Source organism: Pseudorca crassidens, chromosome 18 (genome assembly GCF_039906515.1).
Source record: "Pseudorca crassidens isolate mPseCra1 chromosome 18, mPseCra1.hap1, whole genome shotgun sequence".
Lineage (NCBI taxonomy): Eukaryota > Metazoa > Chordata > Mammalia > Artiodactyla > Delphinidae > Pseudorca > Pseudorca crassidens.
This window is the reverse complement of record NC_090313.1, coordinates 73,273,896-73,296,114: the sequence shown is the minus strand read 5'-3', so window position 1 is coordinate 73,296,114 and position 22,219 is coordinate 73,273,896. Positions and strand designations below refer to the sequence as shown.

General features: G+C 41.3%; 1 protein-coding gene across 15 annotated transcripts in view; it reads right to left on the bottom strand.

Annotated features, from left to right (window-relative positions):
* Nucleotides 1-481: 481 nt before the first annotated feature.
* KATNAL1 (katanin catalytic subunit A1 like 1) overlaps nucleotides 482-22,219 on the bottom strand; it is a 90,346-nt gene continuing 68,608 nt past the window's right edge. For 7 of the 15 annotated variants that reach the window (XM_067713537.1, XM_067713532.1, XM_067713533.1 and 4 more), the window contains 2 exons: nucleotides 21,102-21,228; nucleotides 482-19,680 (listed from right to left, as the gene is read on the bottom strand). In XM_067713537.1, the coding sequence (XP_067569638.1) occupies nucleotides 19,482-19,680; nucleotides 21,102-21,228 (326 nt within the window). In that variant the 3' untranslated portion in view covers nucleotides 482-19,481. The remainder of the gene's footprint in view (nucleotides 19,681-21,101; nucleotides 21,229-22,219) is intronic. The other 8 variants (XR_010936985.1, XR_010936986.1, XR_010936981.1 and 5 more) reach the window with 8 other exon arrangements.

Genomic DNA, 22,219 nt, shown 5'->3' with positions numbered 1-22,219 from the left:
AGCCTTCTTCCCAGGCCAGCAGAAATCCACCAAATAATACCCTTTGGTGTAGTCGTTTGACCAGCCAAGTGCCCACGTAACTATCACTGAGGTTACATCTCTCTACAGTGGCCATAAGGACATCACTGGAGATGTTATCACATGCCTTGGCAAAGTTCCTCCTTCCATCCCCACAGACACACACACACACACACACACACGCACACACTTCTATCTTGGTAGACGGTTGAGGAGATTGCAGTTGCTTTAAAATTCAAAATGTTAAGATGAGAATACCAAATTATCTGGCTCTAGCCATGACAGTAAACTCAGGCCTGTCGTTTACACGTGGGTTTTGCTGAAATGGTGCCAGACTGTCAAACACAAATGAAAAGTTACCAAACAATTGTCCCACTTTGTTTTATTAATTTTTGAGTAGACAAGAAGTATCGGAGCCGCACATAAATGGAGTTCATTGTTAGCATTAAATAAAACAACAAAGTAAATCTAATACATTTTAATGAAATGCACGGCCATGATTGTGCTGTATGGTAATTAAATAGAATTATAAGACATTAATAGCAATTGAAATAACTTTCTTACACAGTAGAAAATCCTGGGGGTGAGAACTGGGTAAAGAAAGATCCTTAAAAAAAAAGGAAAAGATATGGGTAGGGGGAGGAAATTAGGGCCATCTAATAAGATCAGGGTTAGGGGTGGGTTTTGCCCTTATTTAAGCCAAGCAATTCCAAAGACTGTGGAGCTTCCAATCCCTGCCCCTGACTAAATTTACCAGCTGGGAATTTGGGCAGGGAGAATGGAGTCTAAGAATATTTGTTCAGCTCTTCTAAGAGAAAAGAAACTGAAGAGTTCTAAAAATCAAAAATCAACTAGAGCTGATTCTACGAGTATTGTTAAGATGCTAAAAGGTGAAAGGCAGTGCCTTCCCTCTATTACAGCAACAAGAGGAAAGCGGGCCTTCCTGTTCAAGAACCTGGTGAGTCAGTTCAAACTATCTAGGAACCCATTAAAAAGTCAGGCACCTAGATCACTCCGAAGCCCACTGATCAAGACCTCAAGGAAGGGGGTTGAGGCATGTGTATTTTTAAAAGTTCCCTAAGTGGTCCTGACAATTACCCAAGCTGATTATCTAGAACCTTTATGCAGATAAATTCTGCACCCAAGGGTAATTAGAAATCACAGCCAAAGAGAGAAGAAAGATTGGGGAAAGCAAGCTGAAGAAGCAGAAAACCCCAAGGGCTACAATGCCAATGTGTGTAAGAAAATTTAACCAGGTTGCTTTCCTAACGCCTACCACCACTCAGGGGAAAGGTACTCTGACGGAGACGGTCGAGGGGGAGCGCGTCGTGATGCAGCATCGAGCAGGCCGTGTGGGATGTTAAAGCACGAGGCTTGAGAAAACCGAAGTGAGGGAACTGAGCAGTTGATTTGCGGAGAGATGTTTCAGGAGGCGAGAGGAAGTGATAAAACAGAAAGAGGCCTTTTCAAAATTTAGTCAGACTGATCTTGCTTCTAGTCTGCAGAAGCCAAAGCAATTTTCAATTAACTCCTTCCTCCCCTTTTCCCTTTCACTGCCACAGGCTAAGGGTGGAAACTCTGTGTCCAGGGAGGGGCGCTCTTTCTAGCCTAGAGCACAGCCCATACGAGCCACTTAACCTCAACTACGCTGGCAGCGCTACAAGAAATTCCGTACTTCTGTGACCTATTTCGTCTAACACACTCACAAATGCAAACAAATGTTTAAATTACGCTGGTCACAGATCTAAGAGATTTTCGAATGTGAAGTGTGATTGTCAACCAAGCTTTGTGCATCGGTAGCTGCGTGCCTGTGAGCTGCCCCTCAGAGAAAGGGACGGATGGCACTGTACACTGAAGGCTTACTGGGGCGCGTGGCCAGTCACCCCATTCGCTTTCCTTCTGAATCTTCTTTGTGAGCCTGTCATGCAATAGGCACTGTGTCTCCCTGGTAACCAGCACCCCCCCCAAGTACAGGCAGCTCCTATTCTGCCTCTTTTCGTTGTGTCCCAATCACAGTCCTCTACACGAGGCTCTTCCAGTAACTTCCATCTACTTTATCACTTTTTCGTTGGTCCCTGACCTCAGAACTTGAAATCTCTGAAGAGCAGAAGTGGGGTGCTAGGAGAGCCAGTGGCTAACTAAAGGTTACCCACATTTCCCACAGGCAGTGCTGGGTCTTGCTATTTTTTATCAGCTGAACCCCACAAGAACGTTAGAAGCCCATGGAATCCCCAGCGAACAGCCCTCACACAGTTTAACGTCTCCAGTATTGACAGTCATCCACCTACTGTTCCCCCTCAAAGGCTAAACATACTCCATACAGGTTTTATTTTAAATCAAATCAGCACAGGGTGCAGACTACTTATAAAACAGAGATGCAATCTGCCTTGGCAGGAACTGTGACTTACTATTGTACTGAACAACTCCTGGTGCTCTGTTGATGCTACGTGGTAAATTTAAATAAGTTGCCTCTAATATGAATGCGGCTGGGAAAAAAAAATGATAGAAAATTGCACCAGTTTTCATCCCAAGACCGACCACTCAGGTTCTGTGTTATTTCTGTCTCCAGAAGGGGTATGATTTCAGCAATGGTAAAAGCATTTTCTTATCCGATTAGCAAAGCACTTCTTCCCTGAGATTTTCACCAGTTGATGTTATGAAGAGAGTACTGTTGTGAGGTCTTGCTGTGCGACCTTGGGCAAATCACTTCCCTAGGCCTCAGTTCCTCCACTAGAAAAATAAAGAGCATGAGATCTCTGAATGTCCACCCAGCCCTACAGCTTTCTGGCCTTCTAATTCTAAAACTTCCAAAAATGAAAATTAAAAACAGAAAGCCAACTGAACAGCCTGGTCAGCCAGGATGACAAGTGGCTGGGAAGGGCAGTTACATGGGTGGGCACCACCTGTGCGGAGTGCATTCCTGTTCCCAGTTACTCACCCCTCCCCGGAGGAGGATTATACATCTCTAGCGTCTGCCACGTGACGCCTCTTGGAGAGAATATTTCCCAGTTCCACTGACAAAAGGTTTGGCCGTATGACTTGTTCCCAGTGGAACGTAACAGACACGACGTATGCGACATCTCAAGAGGAGTTCGAAGAGCCTCTGAGGGCTTCTGAGACCTCCTGCTCTCCTCCCTGTGCCACGAGGACAGGGGCCACTGAAGGTGTTGGGGATCTCAAGAAGGCACCGCGCAGGGAGCGGAATCAGAGTGAAAGCAGGGCTGCAGATGACACGAGGATAGGAAGCGTACTTTTGCTACTGCAGTCACTGAAACGTGGAGGTCATTTCACTCCCTCAGTCTCACCTAGAGAAAGCTGACTGACCCGCCACTCCACGGGGCACATCTGATAAACACCCAAAGAAGGACAAGGATGACCTGGCTAAGGTGTGCTCTTTGCATGAGCGTTTCTGGCGGCAGCCACCTTGTAACTCGGCACCATGGACACCGGAAATACGCAGCTCTCCGAATTTGCAGCACCGGTTGCCTCAGACAGGAATTTGGGGCTGGCAAGACGCCACCGTTCCGGTGAGGCCCTCGATTCACTATGCATCTAAGTGGGGCTCAGTGGGGTAAAGAGGGACCCTGGCCTTAGCAGCCAGAGGCGCCGGGCCACTCCCTGATGACTGAATTCCCACGTGTCTGCAGAAAACCCTGATCCTATCTTTGAAGCCAAGTCACGCCCCCTTTGAAACCTCACAGCGGTTCTCAGTTCAGAGAGGTCATCTCCAGGGGCCAGTCTGTGCTTCTGTTGTTTTGTGGTTGTTCATCTGAATGAAAACGCAGTATTCTAAGATTTCGCATAGAACAAATGGCTTCTCTCACTCAGGATGAGGAACGCCAGATTCAACGATCTGCAAGGTCCCTTTCAGCTCTGAAACAGACCAGGCTTAAACCATTACCTAATCTGGACACCACTGTCCTCACCATTGGACAGGCGGATATCGTGCCTATCAGTGGCACGCATCAACTTTAAGCAGTAAATCAGGGCAGAAAAACATGAATTTTCCAAGTGAACTGACATCACAGCCTAGGTGAGATGAACATGGTTATATGGTAAACCTGCGCCTACTTATCAGTCTTTGTTCAGAGTAACGTGTATGTTACTTTAAGAGAAAAAAAGAGAAAGAGAACTAATTAGATTTACATGTGAACACAGTCAAAATAAAGAACTCAAATCTATTTTTTTTCATTCTTATACAGCCTGAGGGCAATAGCCAAAAGAAATTAAGTGTGAGTAACGCAAAATAGATTGTGTGAATTTCAATTTGAAATGTGTGAAGTTAATATACAACTGCAAATTAAGAAGTGCCTTTTGATTTATAAAGTAGGCTTGATCCACACGTGGAAAAAATTCTATCCCATAGACAACTCCAAGATGGGCTCCCAGGCTGCATGCGGACCTGGAGACATGGAGGGGAGTTTCGTAGCACTGAGAAGACCCTGTGACTGCGGAGCAGTGCCGTCATCCACGGCAGTCACAACCAAAGCACCCGAGGCGTGCTGCTGCGGGGCCTGTACACGCAGGGACTGTGGCCGGGCCACCACCCCTCCTGAGAAGACCGGCAAGGCAGTCTCACAACAACTCCACAACCAGCGCTCAAGATAAGGGACCTTTAAGCTACATACAAATGAACGGAAATGAAGTTTTGTGTTTACTAAGGCCAGGTCCACAGACTAACGTCCAACTTTGCCATCATCACACAGTGAATGTTTCTTCGTGTCAGTGTTCTTCACAAGGGCTTTGCTTACGGGGTCACAGTGAAGAAAGAGCCTTCTTGTAGGATTCTCACTGCCCACTGCGGACGGAGCCCCTCCTGTGTGCGGAGTCCTGCGGGGGAGACGGCGAGGACCCCCGCTCCCTGCCCTCCCAGAGCTCACCGTCTAGTGTGTAACAGAACCTGCTCTGGTAAAAGGCAACTAATAACTGTAACACAAGTCAGCAGGAAGACGGTGACCGTCACCACTACTGGACTAGCATCCCCGCTCTTGCCACGCAGTAAACTCCTCTTCGTGAGTCAGGACATCACCTCCTCTGTGCTTCTCCTCCACACGGCTGCCCAGTCACATGCTCACTGTGGTTGATGCGCACCTAGGATTCGGTGATGGTTTGTTTCAGGGCTTTCTCTACCGGGACGAGTTCCTTAAGGCAATGGCTGTGCCTCAGATCTACTGGGCATTCAATAAGTTAAACTGACTTTATATAGGTCTAAATAATAGACCTACATAAATCAATTAATATCTGTATGAGATTCAAATTAGAAAACCTGGAGAAATAAGTCCTGGCTAGACCTTTCCAGGTGCCCTTTGTGCACAAGCCCCCAGGGATTACACGGAAAACTTCCTCACCCAGAAAACCTTGGAAAACTCCCCTTTATGGAAACTGAAACCCTCTGACATCATGTAATGCTTTTTCTTTCTGTGAAAAGCAAATGGGACTAACAAACTGCAACTCTGGTCTGTGATTCTTAAGCGAAGTACACGAAGCTCTACCTGTGGGACCTTCTCTAGGACATATGCATGTATCTGCAGTAAGGAAAGACAGTGAGACAGTGCGTAGTTTGTAAATTCCATATTTAAAGTGCCTCTTTTTGAGAAACGATGCTTGCTTTTTTTTGTTCCTATTGTAAAGAGGGAGAAATTTGAGCCTTAGTCTGCTAAATGAGGCAAGAGAGGTCGAGCTGAGCGCTGCCACAACCCGTGTTTTGGTTCACGGAAGGTACTAAAAGCAGTGAGAACAGGACCCTCTCTTCATCCTGCCTCTCTTACCTTTGCTGGAAAAATAGCCTAAGAGCTCTCACAAGCATTTAGCAAAACACTTCTGTGTGCACGGGTCTACCATGACCACCAGGGAAGCCACGCCAATACGGGGGTGATTGCAGAATCTCACCTTTGGTGAAAGGCTGAAAGCAGCGTGGGTACCGCCTACACACAGCTCAGGCTGTGTGTGTCAGGGAATGAAAGGGTAGTGGGACACTTTGGTCCATTTCTGGTGTCCTAACATTTCTGTTACATCACAATAAGAGTATCGGAGCAAACTCGAGCTCAGGGAAGAGAGTGGTCCCTAGTTGTGGCAGACCCAAAGCAGCCTTCCCCCCCGAGTCCAAATGGCGCACTGCCAAGCAAACAGACCCCACGCGCTCTGAGCACAGGGTCAGGAGTCTTCCTCACCACTGCATCTACGTGTCTGAGAGGCACTGACAAAGAGCCGGGCTAGGCATCCAGAGCTGCTTTATTTGCAGGAAGAAACAAAGCCCATATTAAATAAAAAGAGCTAACCAGTGATGTGCTGTGAACTGGCTCCGCAAGGGGGCGTGTGGAGGAGGAATCCTCACTTGCGCTGTTTGCCGATTTCCACGGCGTAAATACTCTCACCATAGCCAATTTCAAGCTATCAACAGGTTGACAGACTTGCAGCATTTTAAAATATTCAACAATTGGCTCTGAGGGACATCCAAGGTGGTGCAGTGGTTAAGAATCCACCTGCCAATGGAGGGGACACGGGTTCGAGCCCTGGTCCGGGAAGATCCCACATGCTGCGGAGCAACTAAGTCCGTGCGCCACAACTACTGAGCCTGCGCTCTAGAGCCCGCGAGTCACAACTACTGAGCCCGCGAGCCACAACTACTGAAGCCTGAGCACCTAGAGCCCGGGCTCTGCAACAAGAGAAGCCACCGCAATGAGAAGCCCGTGCACCGCAGCAAAGAATGGCCCCCACTCGCTGCAACTAGAGAAAGCCCGCGCGCAGCAACGAAGACCCAACGCAGCCAAAGAAAAAATAATAATAAACTTAAAAAAAAAAAATTGGCTCTGAGAAAGCCTGTGAGGAGCCAGCTCGAGCACACCGGCGCGGGTCACATTTATTGCGGGTTTATTATGGGGCCAGAAACTGATAAGCACTTTATATTTCAAGTATCTCATTTCATCTTCCCAGCAGTCCTGTAAGGAAGGTCCATCATCATCATCTCCATCTGAAGGTGAGAAAACAGAGGCACAGAGAGGATAAGCAACTTGCCCCGTGTCACCCAGCTGGGAAGCGGCGGGGCTGAGGCTGGAATCCCGGTTCTGACTCCCGAGCGGAAGTTCTCCCAACCCCACAGTGCTCTCCTGGGACAGATCCTTGTTCCCAAAATAACAGATCTCTAGCCAAAGGGCCAGGATGGTGCAATGACCAGAGTATGCATGGCCCAAATAAGACCAGACGTTTGCAGTTCATGCCAACCTCCCTCACCCAGTCAAGAACACACGGAGATTCCTTCTCTTTGAAAACTCAAACCTCCTCCCTTCTTGATTCTTCCTTCCAGTCCGACTCTCACCCCTTTGCACTTCCCTGTCAGGAACGAGAGCCTCTGTCCTGCTCTTCATCCCCCAACAAGCCCACTCACATTTAGATGACAGCTCTATCCCTCCGTGAACAAGGACAGGTCGGCAAGCAGCGCCGTCCTCGGGAGCGACAGCTACCTGCACGTCCCCCCAACCAGGACAGGAACCAACGTTCCCAGCGCAGGAAGCAGCGAGCACACGGCCCAGGGCATGCTTTCCACACGCAGTGGAGGAACCGTGGTGGAAGCGGCCCAGGGATCACTGATAAATGAAGAGGAAGAAATGGACAGTGATATATTCATATCATATCCAGAAGTCAGGAATTATTCCAAGTCTGAGGAGAAATGAAAACCAGGACGGGAATTAAACTTGTCCTGAGTCATTTAAGGGCCATCACCTCCAGACTAAGCAGAATCAGGAGAACAATCGGTGGGACTGATTGAGACCTGGAATTGATGGGCATATGAGGGTCAGGGTGGCAGGCGGAGGGAAGACTCCCAGGCCCTGATCTCGAGGATTTGTTTCCATTGTTCTGTGATGTTGTTGCCGAAAACAGTGAGTTTCCTATTAGAAACTCTAATATGTGCAATCTAAACTTGAAACAATTTCCCCTATTTAAATATCTTCCACATTGCAATTATTCAAAAAATATTGATCAAATGAATGGAAGGAATATATTTATATAAAGAAAATAGTTGGAATTTTGTGTTTTAGGCTATGTTATTCACAATGCAAATTATGAAACACATATATGCCTGTGTAATACATTATGAAGCTAATTCACAAAGACAGATTTCAGAGATCTTGGGCAAATTCATCTTAAGAGGAACCCATTTTGTGTTCCAGTTATTACCATGTTTAGGTTAGATTCTCCTCACCAGTGGAACTGTAGTCATTCACATCATAATGTGCACACAAGTGTTCCTTAGAATAAAGTAAAAGGTAAACTAATGGTGATAAAAAATAAAAGTCTTCCAAATGAAGAGGTTCAGTGGGTTTTGAAACTATTCATACAAAATGCAACCTTCCAATTAATTTGCAAGAACTGATTGACACCAGGGAAGATGCAGACTTAACAGCCAAAGTTAAATGAAAAGTTCTGCATAATTAGTGGCTGTGATTAAAAAATGAAGCTCATGATTTGTAACTGCAGCCAATGATTTATTTCCTCCACTTGGATCTACACACTTTTGTGAGGTAACTTTTTCATCTACGAAAGTCATTAAAACTAAACACTAAAATTAACTAAATCGCTGTACCTAGTTAGTCTAGCCCAAGGGTTTTTTAAAAAAAATGAACCATATTTAATCTCATGGTTCTCGATAAAATATTATCCATGATTTTTGGAGGGCATTTTGTGCCAATAAAATTATTTTTCATGTTTTCATATTTGCAGTCCTTAAATTTTCTAATTTTGTGCATATTTTTATAAATTACAAACATTCTGTAGATTATCAGTAGAGTAAATATATTGTAATATAGTGTAAACTATCGTGTAAAACTCACAAACATCTTACCGATGGAGAGGCATCGTCACAGGAGTTTGCAGAGCACTGTCCCAGGTCACACGAAATGACCAGCACAATCCTGCCCTGCAAGGCACATGCAATGGGGTCCAGAGCCACGACTGACTTTCAGGCCGAGGGCTTTCAGGAGGCAGAAGTAAAGGCAAGCACTGACTGGATTTCTATAAATATTGCTCTTTAAAAACCACCTTAATATATTTGTAAGCATATTTCCTTTGTAAAGCAAAATAATTATCATATAAAAGCAAAAGGTAAAAGTCTCCCTTCCTGCAAGAGGTTTTTCATTTTAGTTTGAATAAAGAAAAATTCAGGTGCTAAATTTCAAATGGAATTCATCTATCATAAAAGATTTTTCTAAAATATTAAAAGTTCATTTATAGTACAAACTAATAAAATATATAAGAAACTGGTATACTTTGAAAAGCAAAGAAAAGATGTTTTCATTGTTTAATAATCCCACACTAAAAAAAATCAGGGGGAAAATGAGAGTTTTCATTAAGAATAGGAACTAATGAGGTTGTTTCTTATGATAAGCAAATACGTATTTCATACCATTCCCTAATGAGAACCTAGGAAAATGGTGCTTTTCTTTTACCATGAATATTTCTGGATGCAGTTTCTAGCTGCCTTGAGCAAAGTCCATTCTTACGTTGCTAGCTTCTGCAAATCTCTTCCAGAGCCGCTGTGCTGGATGACATTTTGTCCAATTAGTTGTCAGCATATTTCCTTTTACCTTCACTGCAATAACCTTACTTCTTCTAAGAAGATTTCACACCCTCAACCCGTTCATTTAAAACTATACAAAAAGCTGTTCTCAAAGACCCACTGCTAGGCAACAGAAACCTGTGAACTAAATCTCAGGTGAAAAACAGTTCTCTTCGAAGAGAGATGAGAACAATTACGGTCATTTCACAGTAAATTATTAATTTAATCCAGAATACAATATCATCTTGTTAGAATTTCTAAATAGAGGTCAAAACAAAAAAGACAACCTACAAGGACTCAAGCATTTTTATGAGTGTGTACATGTATATCTGAATACGTACAAACATGTATATACATTCAGCACACGACAGATCCCTGATGAACAGCTAATTCGGTTTGCTGTGTTTGATCAACGCATGTCTGTCCCCTGTGCTACAACTCCGGGAGACGGCATGGAATGTCGGTGCGCTGGGTTTTCAAGAGAGCACTGTCATTACCAGCTCTTTACAGAGAGACACAAACGAAGCCAGTTCTTACAATAAAGGCAGAATAACGTGTACTAAATTCAGAACTAGCTTAGATTTTGAAACATGGGCTCTGCATTGTAAACCAAACTAAAACATTTCACACACATTTATCTTTGAGGAAAAAAAGTTTGATTGGGGAAAAGGCTTTTAAAGGCTTACAGATTTCATGAGAAGGGTTTCCTAAGGCCTTAGAAACCAAGTTGTGCTTAAAAAGTAATTTCTATGAGTTAAGCACAAACGAATCATAAACTTATGGATTGAATTCACCTTGAAATACACAAGGGTTTAAAAATTAAAGGAAATATGCTTGGTAAAGTATGTTTGAGAAATGTTATAAAATATATTTCAGAATGTTTGAAAAATAGCTGGAGGTATTTTACAAATCCCAAATGAAGCTTGATTCACCCATCTCTAATTACAACACTAATTACTAACACTATAGTTTAGGATTTATGTTATGGAATACAGTAGTCATACCATGATTAGTTATTTGTTGAAAGAAGTTATTTAAGATGTGCTGATTGAAAGCATTTTGAACGTTCAGAGCTAAAGTCAGCTCTGGGGTAGTTCTTCAAATACAGACACTGAAGCCAGGGCAAGTACACGGGGCTGCTCTCCTGGTAACTCATGGCGACCATACGTACAGCTGAGGACTTTGGAGCTGCCGCCCTCTATGCAGAACACGGTCAGGAATCTTATTAGTAAAAATAAACGACTGAGCTCTATACCACTTAAGCTGGTGATTTAAATATGATTCATGGAAACTCTTAGAATGATCAGTTCATTTCATAAAACCGGCCCTGAAAAAGAAATAGCTGTATCTTTACACTCTGATATAACGTAGGGCAACAATATTCCCAAAGTCATGTTAATCCCACAACACAAGCCATTATTTTTTCCTATTATTATAAACATAAATACTGTAACAGAATATATCACTGTAGTCTGCCCAAAAGTCTCCTGGTAAAAAAAAAGTTACAGGAAAGGGATGGTAAAACGGTGATTAATAACCTCAGAAAAATGGGTGAATGTTAACATATTTATTTCAAGAATTGAGTACTTTTGCATTTAACATTGTTGAAAGTAACCTTGGAATATGGCAAAGGACTAGGCTCTGGAACTAGACTGACTTAGGTTCCATTTTTTCTTCTACTTCTTAGGAGCCAAATGACTAGAGCAAATCACTCTATAAGCCTCAGTTTCTTCTTCTGCAACAAGAGAATAATAGTAAATACATCTTAGAACTAATGTGTGGATTTAATAAAGCAATAAAAGTACAGTATCTTGCATACAGTAAACATTATAAATGTTAGCGCCAGTCCTATGATGTTAATTTATCTGATACTTCTTATTCTTAACTATCATCAACTTAGGTGAACAGTCTGTATTGGCACCATGCCGCAGAGGCTTTAAGGTCCTTAATAAATGTTCCCCTGTCTAGCTTGCTTTCATTATACCTTACCTGCAGCATTTGTTAAGATCAGAAATAGATATAAGTCCTATGTCCCAGTTCAGAATGTGATCTTGAACACAGATATTAAAATCTCCCTGGGCACAGTTCCTTTACCTGTGACACGAGGGGACTGGACCAAGTCATTTGCTCCCAGGTTCGGGTCTGCTGGGCCAGGAGCATCTGACCGTGGTGATACCCAGGCAGGCAGGGAGGAAAGCACGGTGCACCAGTCTCCTGAATCTGAGCCTGGGTTGATGCAATCAGCCAGGTGAGACTTGAGCCCACCCTGCCTTTCCACCCATCCATTTGCAAGGAAGCAGCTGCTGCTGGCCAGGCAACGCTTCTATCTTCCCTCGCCGTTTCCACCTGAACTCCTGGTTCTGGGCAGGCCCCCTAGCGATCCAGTGTGCTCTGCCATGAGCCATCTCAAGGCGGCACTGGCCATACACCTGGAGAAGGTAGGAAGGACTGAAGGGAAGGCCCTAGCCACATATGTGTCCTACTTCTGTCCTTAATTAATTTTGTACCTCATTCTTTTTCTTCATATCCTTTAAGAGATCAAAACCTCAATGGTGACAGGAAGAAAAAAAGTGGAGCCACGGAATTAAATTGTTGCTAGGTGCCTTCCAGCTATAAATATTATACAACTACATGACAAAATAATGATGCATAAATATCTACTTCACACTTGGTCTACCTGGAACACTCTGGGAACTAAAGATAAAGCTAGAAAGGGCACAGACGGCCTAGATAAATGACACAAACACGAACACTCAAAGAACAGACCTCCCTATCACTCCTCATCCCCAAATGGCTGGACTCCTAATTTACCCGCAATTCTAACACGCCTAACAACTGTTTCTTTTCATTAGGTTCACTGAAGACTGCAGGCCGGAAATCGGAAGAGAAATAAAGGTTGACAGCCTGATAACAGAAGAGTAAAAATGCTACAGAAGCAAACACCAGAACTCAAAGACCACTGAGTGACAGGCAGAAAAGCCTGCTGTCCCTTCACTAGCTGCTGAGGGTAGCACATCACAAGGAGAACTCTGAATGACAAAGAAAAGGTTACGTTCAAATTCTCTACTTTACAAAGTCAGAGAACAAGTGTGATATCTTTTAGAAAGGTTTCAGTAAAAACCAATTAAAAATAGATAAGCATATGAAAAGATGTTCAACATCATGTCATTAGAGAACTGAAAATTAAAACAGCAATGAGAACCCACGACACACCTATCAGCATGGCACGATCGGAACCCTGACAACACCAAACGCCGGTGATGACGTGCAGCAACGGGGGACGCCCACTCATCGCTGGTGGGAATGCAAATGGTGCAGCCGCTCAAAGGCAGTCTGGCAGTTTCTCACAAGACTAAACATACTCTTACCATACATTCCACCAACAGTACTCTTAGGTACTTACTCAAATGAGTTGAAAACTTATGTCCAAACAAAACCCTGCACCGGAATGTTTACAGCAGTTTTATTCATAAATGCTAAAAGCTGGAAGCAACCAGGATGCCCTTCAGTAGGTGATGGATCAACAAACTGGCACATCCAGGTACTGGAGTATTATTCCATGATGAAAAGCACTATCAAGCCACAAAAAGACAAGGAGGAACCTTAAATGCATATGGCTAAGTGAAAGAAGCCTGTCTAAAAAGGGTACATACTGCATGATTGCAGCTATATGACATTCTGGAAAAGGCAAACTGTGGAGACAGTAGAAAGATCAGTGGGTGCCAGGGGTTAAGAGGAGGGGCAAAGATGGACAGGCAGAGCAGGGAGGATTTTAGGTCAGTGAAACAATTCCGTATGACACTGTAATGGTGGATATATGACATTATGCTTTTGTCAAAACCCAATGAACTGTAATATAAACTATGAACTTTAGTAATAATCAATACTGACCCAACTAAAACAAGCAAATCACACTAAAGCGAGATACTGATAAAAGGGGAAATGGCGGGGGGGGCGGGGAGGGGGAGAAGTATATGAGAACTCTCCTCATATACAGGTTAATTTTTCTGTAAACATAACATTGCTCAAAAAATAAAGCCTGTGAACTAAAAAAAAATAGTTTTGGAGAATTCATAACATAAGACACAGTCATGTGGTGCAGATGTAGAGAATGGACTTGAGGACATGGGGAGGGGGAAGGGTAAGCTGGGACGAAGTGAGAGAGTGGCATTGACATATATACACTACCAAACGTAAAATAGATAGCTAGTGGGAAGCAGCCGCATAGCAGAGGGAGATCAGCTCGGTGCTTTGTGACCACCTAGAGGGGTGGGATAGGGAGGGTGGGAGGGAGACGCAAGAGGGAGGAGATATGGGGATATTTGTATATGTATAGCTGATTCACTTTGTTATACAGCAGAAACTAACACACCATTGTAAAGCAATTATTCTCCAATAGAGATGTTTAAAAAGAAAAATGGAAACAGGAAAGAAAAAAAAAAGACACAGTCATGTGGAAAATTCACCTTATGGAACATCCACTTTGCAATGGTGCTACACAAATACATGTATTTGTTAAACCAGTTAGAATTAATTGAAAAGCCATTCTTAGTCACATCAACCTTGAAATTATTAGCATAATGCACGGCAAACACAAAATGTCAGGTTCACAATATGTGATTTTATAAGAACTGAAACTCCAGAAAAAGTCATCCCTTACTAGTGAGGGATTTGTTACTCCCACTGGTGGCAATAAGTGGACCAGCGACTGTAGATCAAATATGAACCACAAAGAAAACACCGACAAGCCACACTCTAGAAATTTATTACCAAACTACAACCTATGCACAGACACAGCTAAGCTCATGAAGCTAGTGATGTAGCCGCACAAAACGTAAGGAAAAGCACATTTAATACATACAATTTGGAAACGTCTTTTTCTTTAAATTAGGTTCAAAATACTGGGAGACAGACACTGAAACAAAAATCTTAACAAAACACTTACAGCACATAGCGATCTCGCTGGACACTGTGTCCGCACAATGTTAACCGAAGGCGACGCCCGCTGCCCTGCTGCCGTGTGAACAGACATGTCACGTGTCCACCTCGGTGTGTTTCCATGAAGTACTTAGGTCCTTGTACAGGAACAGTTAGGTCCCGAGACTTTTAATGCTGTCACATGAGTTTGTATTTATGAAGCTATGAGAGAACGGGAGGTGTGTTGTGTTTGAAACCACTCCCTGACAAGAGGAACATCGAGTGATGAAGCTGTCCCAACAAGGAGGGGAAGACTCACCCAGACATTCTGTAGAGGCTTCACTTGGAATATATGGCTTTCCCAGAGGAAGAACAACAAATATTTTCAAGTGAAATTTCAGTGTTAAGAAAAAGTGAGTGAGAGAGGAGAGAGAAGGAAGCGCTTAGACGAACATATAGGTATAGTAGAGATGACGAACTGAATTTCAATATGGTTTCAATTCATTCGCACCTAAAACTAAGCCTGTTTGACTGAGGTAGACTCTGGAAATAACACGTGCAAAGACTCAGGTTTTCCAAAGGGCAATATTTAGTCATTTCAGAGGTTGTAAAACAAAAGTGCATTTTATGATTTTGAACATAAAATAAAATGGGAGTCCTTTCATAGGAGGAAAACCTCCACATTAATTCCCTACCAAATTTCCACATGTACAGAAACCTACACACTGCTGGTGACAAAGCAGAACTAGGTTATTTCTATACATATAAAATAAAATCAATCAACAAAGGAGAAAGGTAAAATAAAAAGAATAAATTTGATGACGTTACCTTAATATTTTTCCTGTTTTTATTAACAAGTCATCTGGAAATTGAGAAATATTCCTAAAGTTAAAGAGTTGTCCGGAGCCAAAAAACCTAATAAAAATTCAAAGAATTATTGTTAATCTGTGAATGTTTAAAAACATATGTGTTATCTTAGGGACTTTATTTTTAAATATTCATATAGTTTTCACAAGAGAATACAATATTAAAAGCAAACATCCTAAAAACTCAAATAAATAAGTACGAAAAGCCTAACTTAAAGGTATAAATAAGTAAACACAGTAATTATTACAGTTTTTAGCTTTTTCTGCAAAAAAAAAAAATTAGCGGAGATAAGAATAAAACATTTGGGGTTTAAATATTTGTATTCCCCTAACACGCCCTCCAACTATAATTCCTACCCTTTTCTATTGTGACAGATTCTTAGATTCACATAAATATTATGTACATTGGGCTTCCCTGGTGGCGCAGTGGTTGAGAGTCCGCCTGCCTATGCAGGGGATACGGGTTCGTGCCCCGGTCCGGGAAGATCTCACATGCCGCGGAGCGGCTGGGCCCGTGAGCCATGGCCGCTGAGCCTGTGCGTCCGGAGCCTGTGCTCCGCAACGGGAGAGGCCACGACAGTGAGAGGCCCGCGTACCGCAAAAAAAAAAAAAAAAAAAAAAATTATGTACATCACAAATTAAGTGGTATGTACAAACTACTACACAATCAAAACCATTATGGAACAGAAGATACAAAACAAATGTTAAAAGAAGGATTACTATTGTTTCTAAATATGGTTAAAGTGGCCCTTTCTTGGAAAAGGCCAACAATTATCCTTAACGTTTTATGCCTATCACACAGGAAACACCCTGAGGTGACTTATCATTCACAAGAGAAAAGGAGGAGTGGGAAGCTACTATTATGCCAAAAGATTCAATAATCAAGACAACACAGAAGGAGCCAAAGCCCACATGCCAAGCAATACCTGCCTCATCCTTCACTTTGCCTCAAGGTTGCTAGGGTAAGGAAAGTGAGACAGAACCGCGTCAGCTGGTCTGTGATTCTCATCATGGATATGGCAGTGTAGACAGAAACTTCCAAGGAGGGGATTCAAACAAACTCAAGGTGTTCGAAACCTACAGTACCAACACTTTCTGTTCAGAAGAGTCAGGCTGCATGTAGCAAAGTGAAAGAGTGACACTTATACTGAAAATCTGGGCTGTGTACACACATTTTTCCTGATGTACATGTATGTTTTTTTACGGCAGATTCACCAGACACTTGCTTGCTCACTTTTTGAGTAATTAGTGATTTCAGCCTATGTTTGGACAGTCAAATATCACATCATAAAAACTGCAGTCTCTGGAGCCCAAACGAAACCCCCAGTTAGGCAGCTAGACCACAACATGTTACCTCTTCCAAGCTGTCTTGGCATTTTGGGAGGTAGAGGTCCAAGCCCAAAGTGTGTCTGGTCGTTCTGGAATGCCCACACTGCTGCTGACTGAAGATAAAGTCTGTGACGCCATCGTCTATTTTCTACATGGATTACTAGAAGGTTTCGGCCTCCATTAGAGAGCCGTTTGTCTGGCACATTCAATTAATATTCATTTCCTTTTAAAAGTAAAGGAATTGTGCAAGCAAAATGTTTGCAGTAAACATGTAACACGTTTACACGTTTGCCATAATTGCATGTGTAGGTGTTTACAATAAACATGTAGCTTGGGAAATGACAAAAATTGTTCATGAAAATAGCCAAGATCTATAGTAGTCCTGTTGTTCAAGCAAATGGATACCAGTTCTAATTTTAAAGCAAGTTTAAAGAGAGAAAAACGTTTATATGTTATCTTTCCAAAGCAACTCGCAGGTTACTGTGCCTTCCATTTATAAACTGAAATCGTTTCATTCGTGGGAGCCAGAAGCTACACGGTGTAATTACAGGAAGTGCCCAGTCGGTACTGCACTGCCTGGTCCAACTCTGTGGCCACAGAGCGCCCACCCAAGGGACAGGCACACAGCAGGCAACCAACATGAGCCTACTAAGATGGAGGATTATCTGATCAGATAACTGCGAGACAGAAGTGTAGAAAACTTAGTCCCGACATCACTGTGTTGAAGAACCCCAAACACTCAGGTTTTCAGAGGAATGAAAGGAACCAAATCTTTCTAATTTGATAATACAACAGAAAAAAGAAAATAAAACACAAAAATGCTCTCATTCTGGGTAAGGCAACACAGCCTTGCAATAAAGACAATGCACATACCATGTGCAGGAAAGGTCGGACAGAACGCCCCAGGGATCTCCTCAGGATCCTTTAAGGGGTTAATACACACAAAGCATTCACCATCCACTGACAGAGCAAAGTGAGAAACAACGGAAATAAAAAACACACCGGACTGACTTAACACAGTAAAGATAAGCTCCTAGGAGGCTTGAGTCTCCAAATACTGCTCAACTGATAGTTTTTAAAAAATCAAAATTACCACGTTATTATGCATGAAGAATTCAAAAAAAAATTGAAATGTAAGCCAAGACAAATACATGAAATCTAGCAAAATGGTCGGACTAAACTATGCAAACAAGTTTTGGCAATCAAAACACTAAGGTTGTAATGACTGCCCCTAGGACTTCGGGAAAAAAATAACTTACTGGATGGCAATAGTCTGCAAGATTATCTTGGTGGGATTATTTATTTCTTTATTTTAAAAGTTCATGAATAAAAGGAAAGTTCTCTCATTTCAACTTTTAAGATGAACTAAATCAATTAAAATAAAATCATGATATCTCATGATTTTAACTCTTATAAATCTATGCCTCAGAGGAAAGGGGGGTAATTTAAAGCATTAGATGAATACTGTGGTATATGGTTCTAAGTAGGGGGAAGAAATCTCTTAAGGAAGCTGCTAAGAGTTTAACTGTCAAAAAAGCTATATGTTATTTCTGGTTTTAAACTAGTAGTTGCTGTCCAAAATTGAAAATTCAGGATATCATCAAATACAAATTTTTTTAAGCTTGACTATTAAAGCAGAGGTTGCCCAATCAAAACAGGATAAATGTAATTTTTTAAAATTAACACTAGGCTACTCTACTTGTGACTAGATACATGGCCTCTCCTTTTCTGGCCTCCTTCTACGGTCTGATTCCTGCTGAAAAGAATGGGCATATCGTATTTCTAACCTAATCTTAGCGTGCGTACAAGCACTCAACCTAGACAAGGAATGATTCTTAAATGTTCGTTGTTCATTATGCACGATGTTATTTTGTTAATAAACAAGCTGTCTCGAAAGTCATAAAGATTTTGCTTTGTTTGTTTTGCATTAGCCACAAGAGAGTGGACTTGTTTAGAATACCAAAGCATTTATTTAGAATATGAAAGGCAAATTCAGCAAAAAACAATGTTTGAGCTGAGAAAAATCAAGGGTTTATCTGTTGAACATATTGAAAGAAAAGTGAAAACAAACTCAGAAGTCTAGAATGAAAAAGAGCATCTTATGCAAGCATGATGTTCTTTCCACCCTTCCAATGTAAAATACGGCCAGCAAAACAAATACTGAAAACCAGAGAAGCCACTTGGCAAAAGGATTCAAAAACCACAAAGCATGAGGCTATTCCCCCATAAAGCTCAATAAGTGATTAAATAGCTAGTAGAGGGAATGGTGAGGGAAGGGAAGGGAAAATTCAAACTATATAATAGACTCTAACAGTAGTAGGTGAATTCTAAAGGTTTAACTAGCAGATTCATTATTTAATCCAAAACCATAATTCTTAACAACAAATAATAGATCTGACACAAACCCAGTTTTGATGTTAAAAGCCAACAGATATAGGTCCCTCAAGTTCAGAGCAAAGAATAGAAAAAACTAAAAAACAATGAACACTAGTGAGAAACAGAGCTCCCTCTACATTTTCTGTAAACAAGTTTCTACGATAGCACACTGGTTGCTTTCTTCAGCCCCCAACACTCTGGTTAGGGTGTGCAACTATAATGCATGGATATGTGGATATCAGGCTCTCTGTGTAAGCTTTTCTTACTTCTCAAGTATATGTATGTTCTTTTGTGTTTTAAATTTTTTCTTTAAGAGAAAATCTCTCCAATGTAAAGTTCCAAACCTGTTTTTTTAAAAAATTGCTGGAATTTCTTCACATTTTATAAACAAAAATACCAGAAATGAAAGAGCTGACAGAAATTCAAGCAGATCCAAATTCAACCATCCACTTTTCGTATTTCTCCAAGTCTGCAGCAGACACAGACTTAGCAATTTTCTTAAGAGCCAATTCAAAGTCTCCTTTGGTAACAGGCATCTGAAGTTCCTCTTTAGAAAGTGCACGGATCTCTTCTGGACTTAGGCCATTGATTCGTCGTCTCATTGCCATTAAAGAGGCATCCCTAAAAATATACCAAAATCAGTGAATACTTATTGTTGCAAATGTTTTAAACATATTCAACTGTGATCATGTTAAGGGAAAACATTCAAAAGATCATTTTATATGTTTTTACCATGCTGCTCAGAATTTTCCACTTCAGAGACATCCTGAGGGCTCAGGAAAGGTTAAAACAAGATGCAAAGGACTTAAACATGAAAAGTACTGTAATGAATCCTAAAAGTCTAGGTTGGGCTCAGATGGTACTGAATTTTCTTTTCCCCACTTGCTCCTCAAAGACAGCCCACAAGTCTAGGAAACTGAAGGAGAATTATGGAATACTGAATTGCATACTTGGAAATAAACATAAGGCTAATGTTAACATAACTCAAATCTTATACCAGTTTGTCTACAACCTAATTAGAGGAGGTAAAGCCAGGAACCTCTCTCTCTCTGGAGCATGAATATATCTTAATACAGTGGATGTGGAATTCCCTACATGGAATATTTGTGGGCAAGTGAAGAGAGAAAACCTGGCTTCTCTGGGTCCTATTTTCAGCTCATTCTGATCACTTGTAAATAATTACGCAGGTTAGGAAGAAGTGTACAACTAGTGCTCACGAAAAAGCTATTAGGCAGCCAAGCCAACCAAAACTTCAGATTTTTATACATTTTTCTATGGTAACAGTAGAAGCTATTGTGTATACATTTTTCTATGGTAACAGTAGAAGCTATTGTGAGCTTGTTGAGTGCCACTAAACTTACACGCAAATAGGACAAATACTCGTAGAAAAAATGAGTAACACAGATGTTATGGTTTTAAGGAAAGGCTACTGATGTCAATTTAAGTATTGTTAGGGAAGTTAAGTACTAAAAACAAATCCTCTTCACTGAGTGATGTGAATTGTCTAAAAGTTATGATGTCACTAAACTGAAAGGGAAATTTTTATATATATATATACATATAAAATTGATCACCTTTGTTCATTTGCGTGTAGTAAAATAATGCCAACCAAAACAAAATGATATTACTTTATGTTGATGCAGCTAGTCTCCAATTTAGGGCTAAATTAACCTTAGGTTGTCAAAGCCATTTATGACCAAGTTGGGCAAAACAATTTCTTAAAAATCAAAGCTCTAAAAGGTGAACTACAGTTGACCCTGGAACAACACGGGGGTTAGGGGTGCAGACCCTTGGCACAGTTGAAAATCCGGGAATAACTTATAGTCAGCCCTCTGAACGAGCGATTCCTCCTTATCCACAGTTCCAGATTCAACCAACCGCAGATCCTGTAGTACTACAGGATATATTTAGTGAAAAAAATCCACACAGTTCAAACCTGCATCGTTCAAGGGTCAACTGCACACTGACTTTAAGACAAGTCCTCCTGATAAATCCATAATTAATGTCTAACGTCACAGATCATTAACAACAACAAAAAATACCTGCAAACATTAGTTATATCAGCACCAGAATAGCCCTCAATCTTCTCTGCTATATCTTCCAGTTGAATATCAGGATCCAATTCAACCTCCCGAAGATTGATTTTCAGAAGCTCAGTTCTTCCTTTTGCTGTTAGAAGATTTTTTTTGTTGTTATTGTTAGATGTTTTACTTTACAAATCATTTTGATAAGAAATCACCTATTTAACATTCAGGAAAAGAAAGAGTCTAATGCAAAGAAAAGTCAACAACTGTGAGTCCACTAATATTACTAATTCACTGCATGACTAGTGGAATCATTTAACTCCCTGTGTGCCTTGGCTGTAATAACTAATAATTGAAACAAAACTCAGAGTTTTCCTAATAGATTGTGAAGATATTTGCTATGAGAACAAAGGGTCTGAGATCCTTTATGAAAAATAAAAACATTAGTATTCAAGCACCAGAAATGCTTTTGTAAAAAAAATATTTAGCCTAGCTTTATGAAACTAGATTGCATGGAGTGTAACTCCTATGAGTTACTTTGCTCACCTTTTAGTATGACATAGGAAAAGATTTCCAGAACTCTAATCAGTATTTTTTAAAAATCCAGTTTTCTTTTCCTAGCAATCAGCAATTGGCACAAAACGCTTATTAATATATTTTTTACTTGGAGAGCCGGCCCACAGACATTTGCTGTTCCAATATGATTGAAATGTGTATCGAGTAAGCTGAAACAAACAGAATTTTTTAATAACCAATCTTGCTTGCTGTTTCACCATCAGTTTTTGTGACAAATCTGCTTAATATAGCACACTAAGGTAATGCAGAATTAGCCTGGATCCGGCTCTCTACGATTTCCTGATATACAAAACGAAATTTAATTTTCCCAATTTTTATCTTGAAAAATTTTAAATCTTCAGGTAAAAAAAAAACAGTGAACACTCATTTACCTTTTCTCTAGATTCACCAATTGTCAACATTTTGCCATTATCACTCCCTTGCCCTCTCCTCTCATCCCCACTCTCATTTATGAACTGAGAGCTAGCTACAGGCAACACAACACTTTACCTTGAATTCTTCAGCATGTATCTCCTAAGAACAAAGGCATCCATACAACCATCACACTTAACAGGAAATTT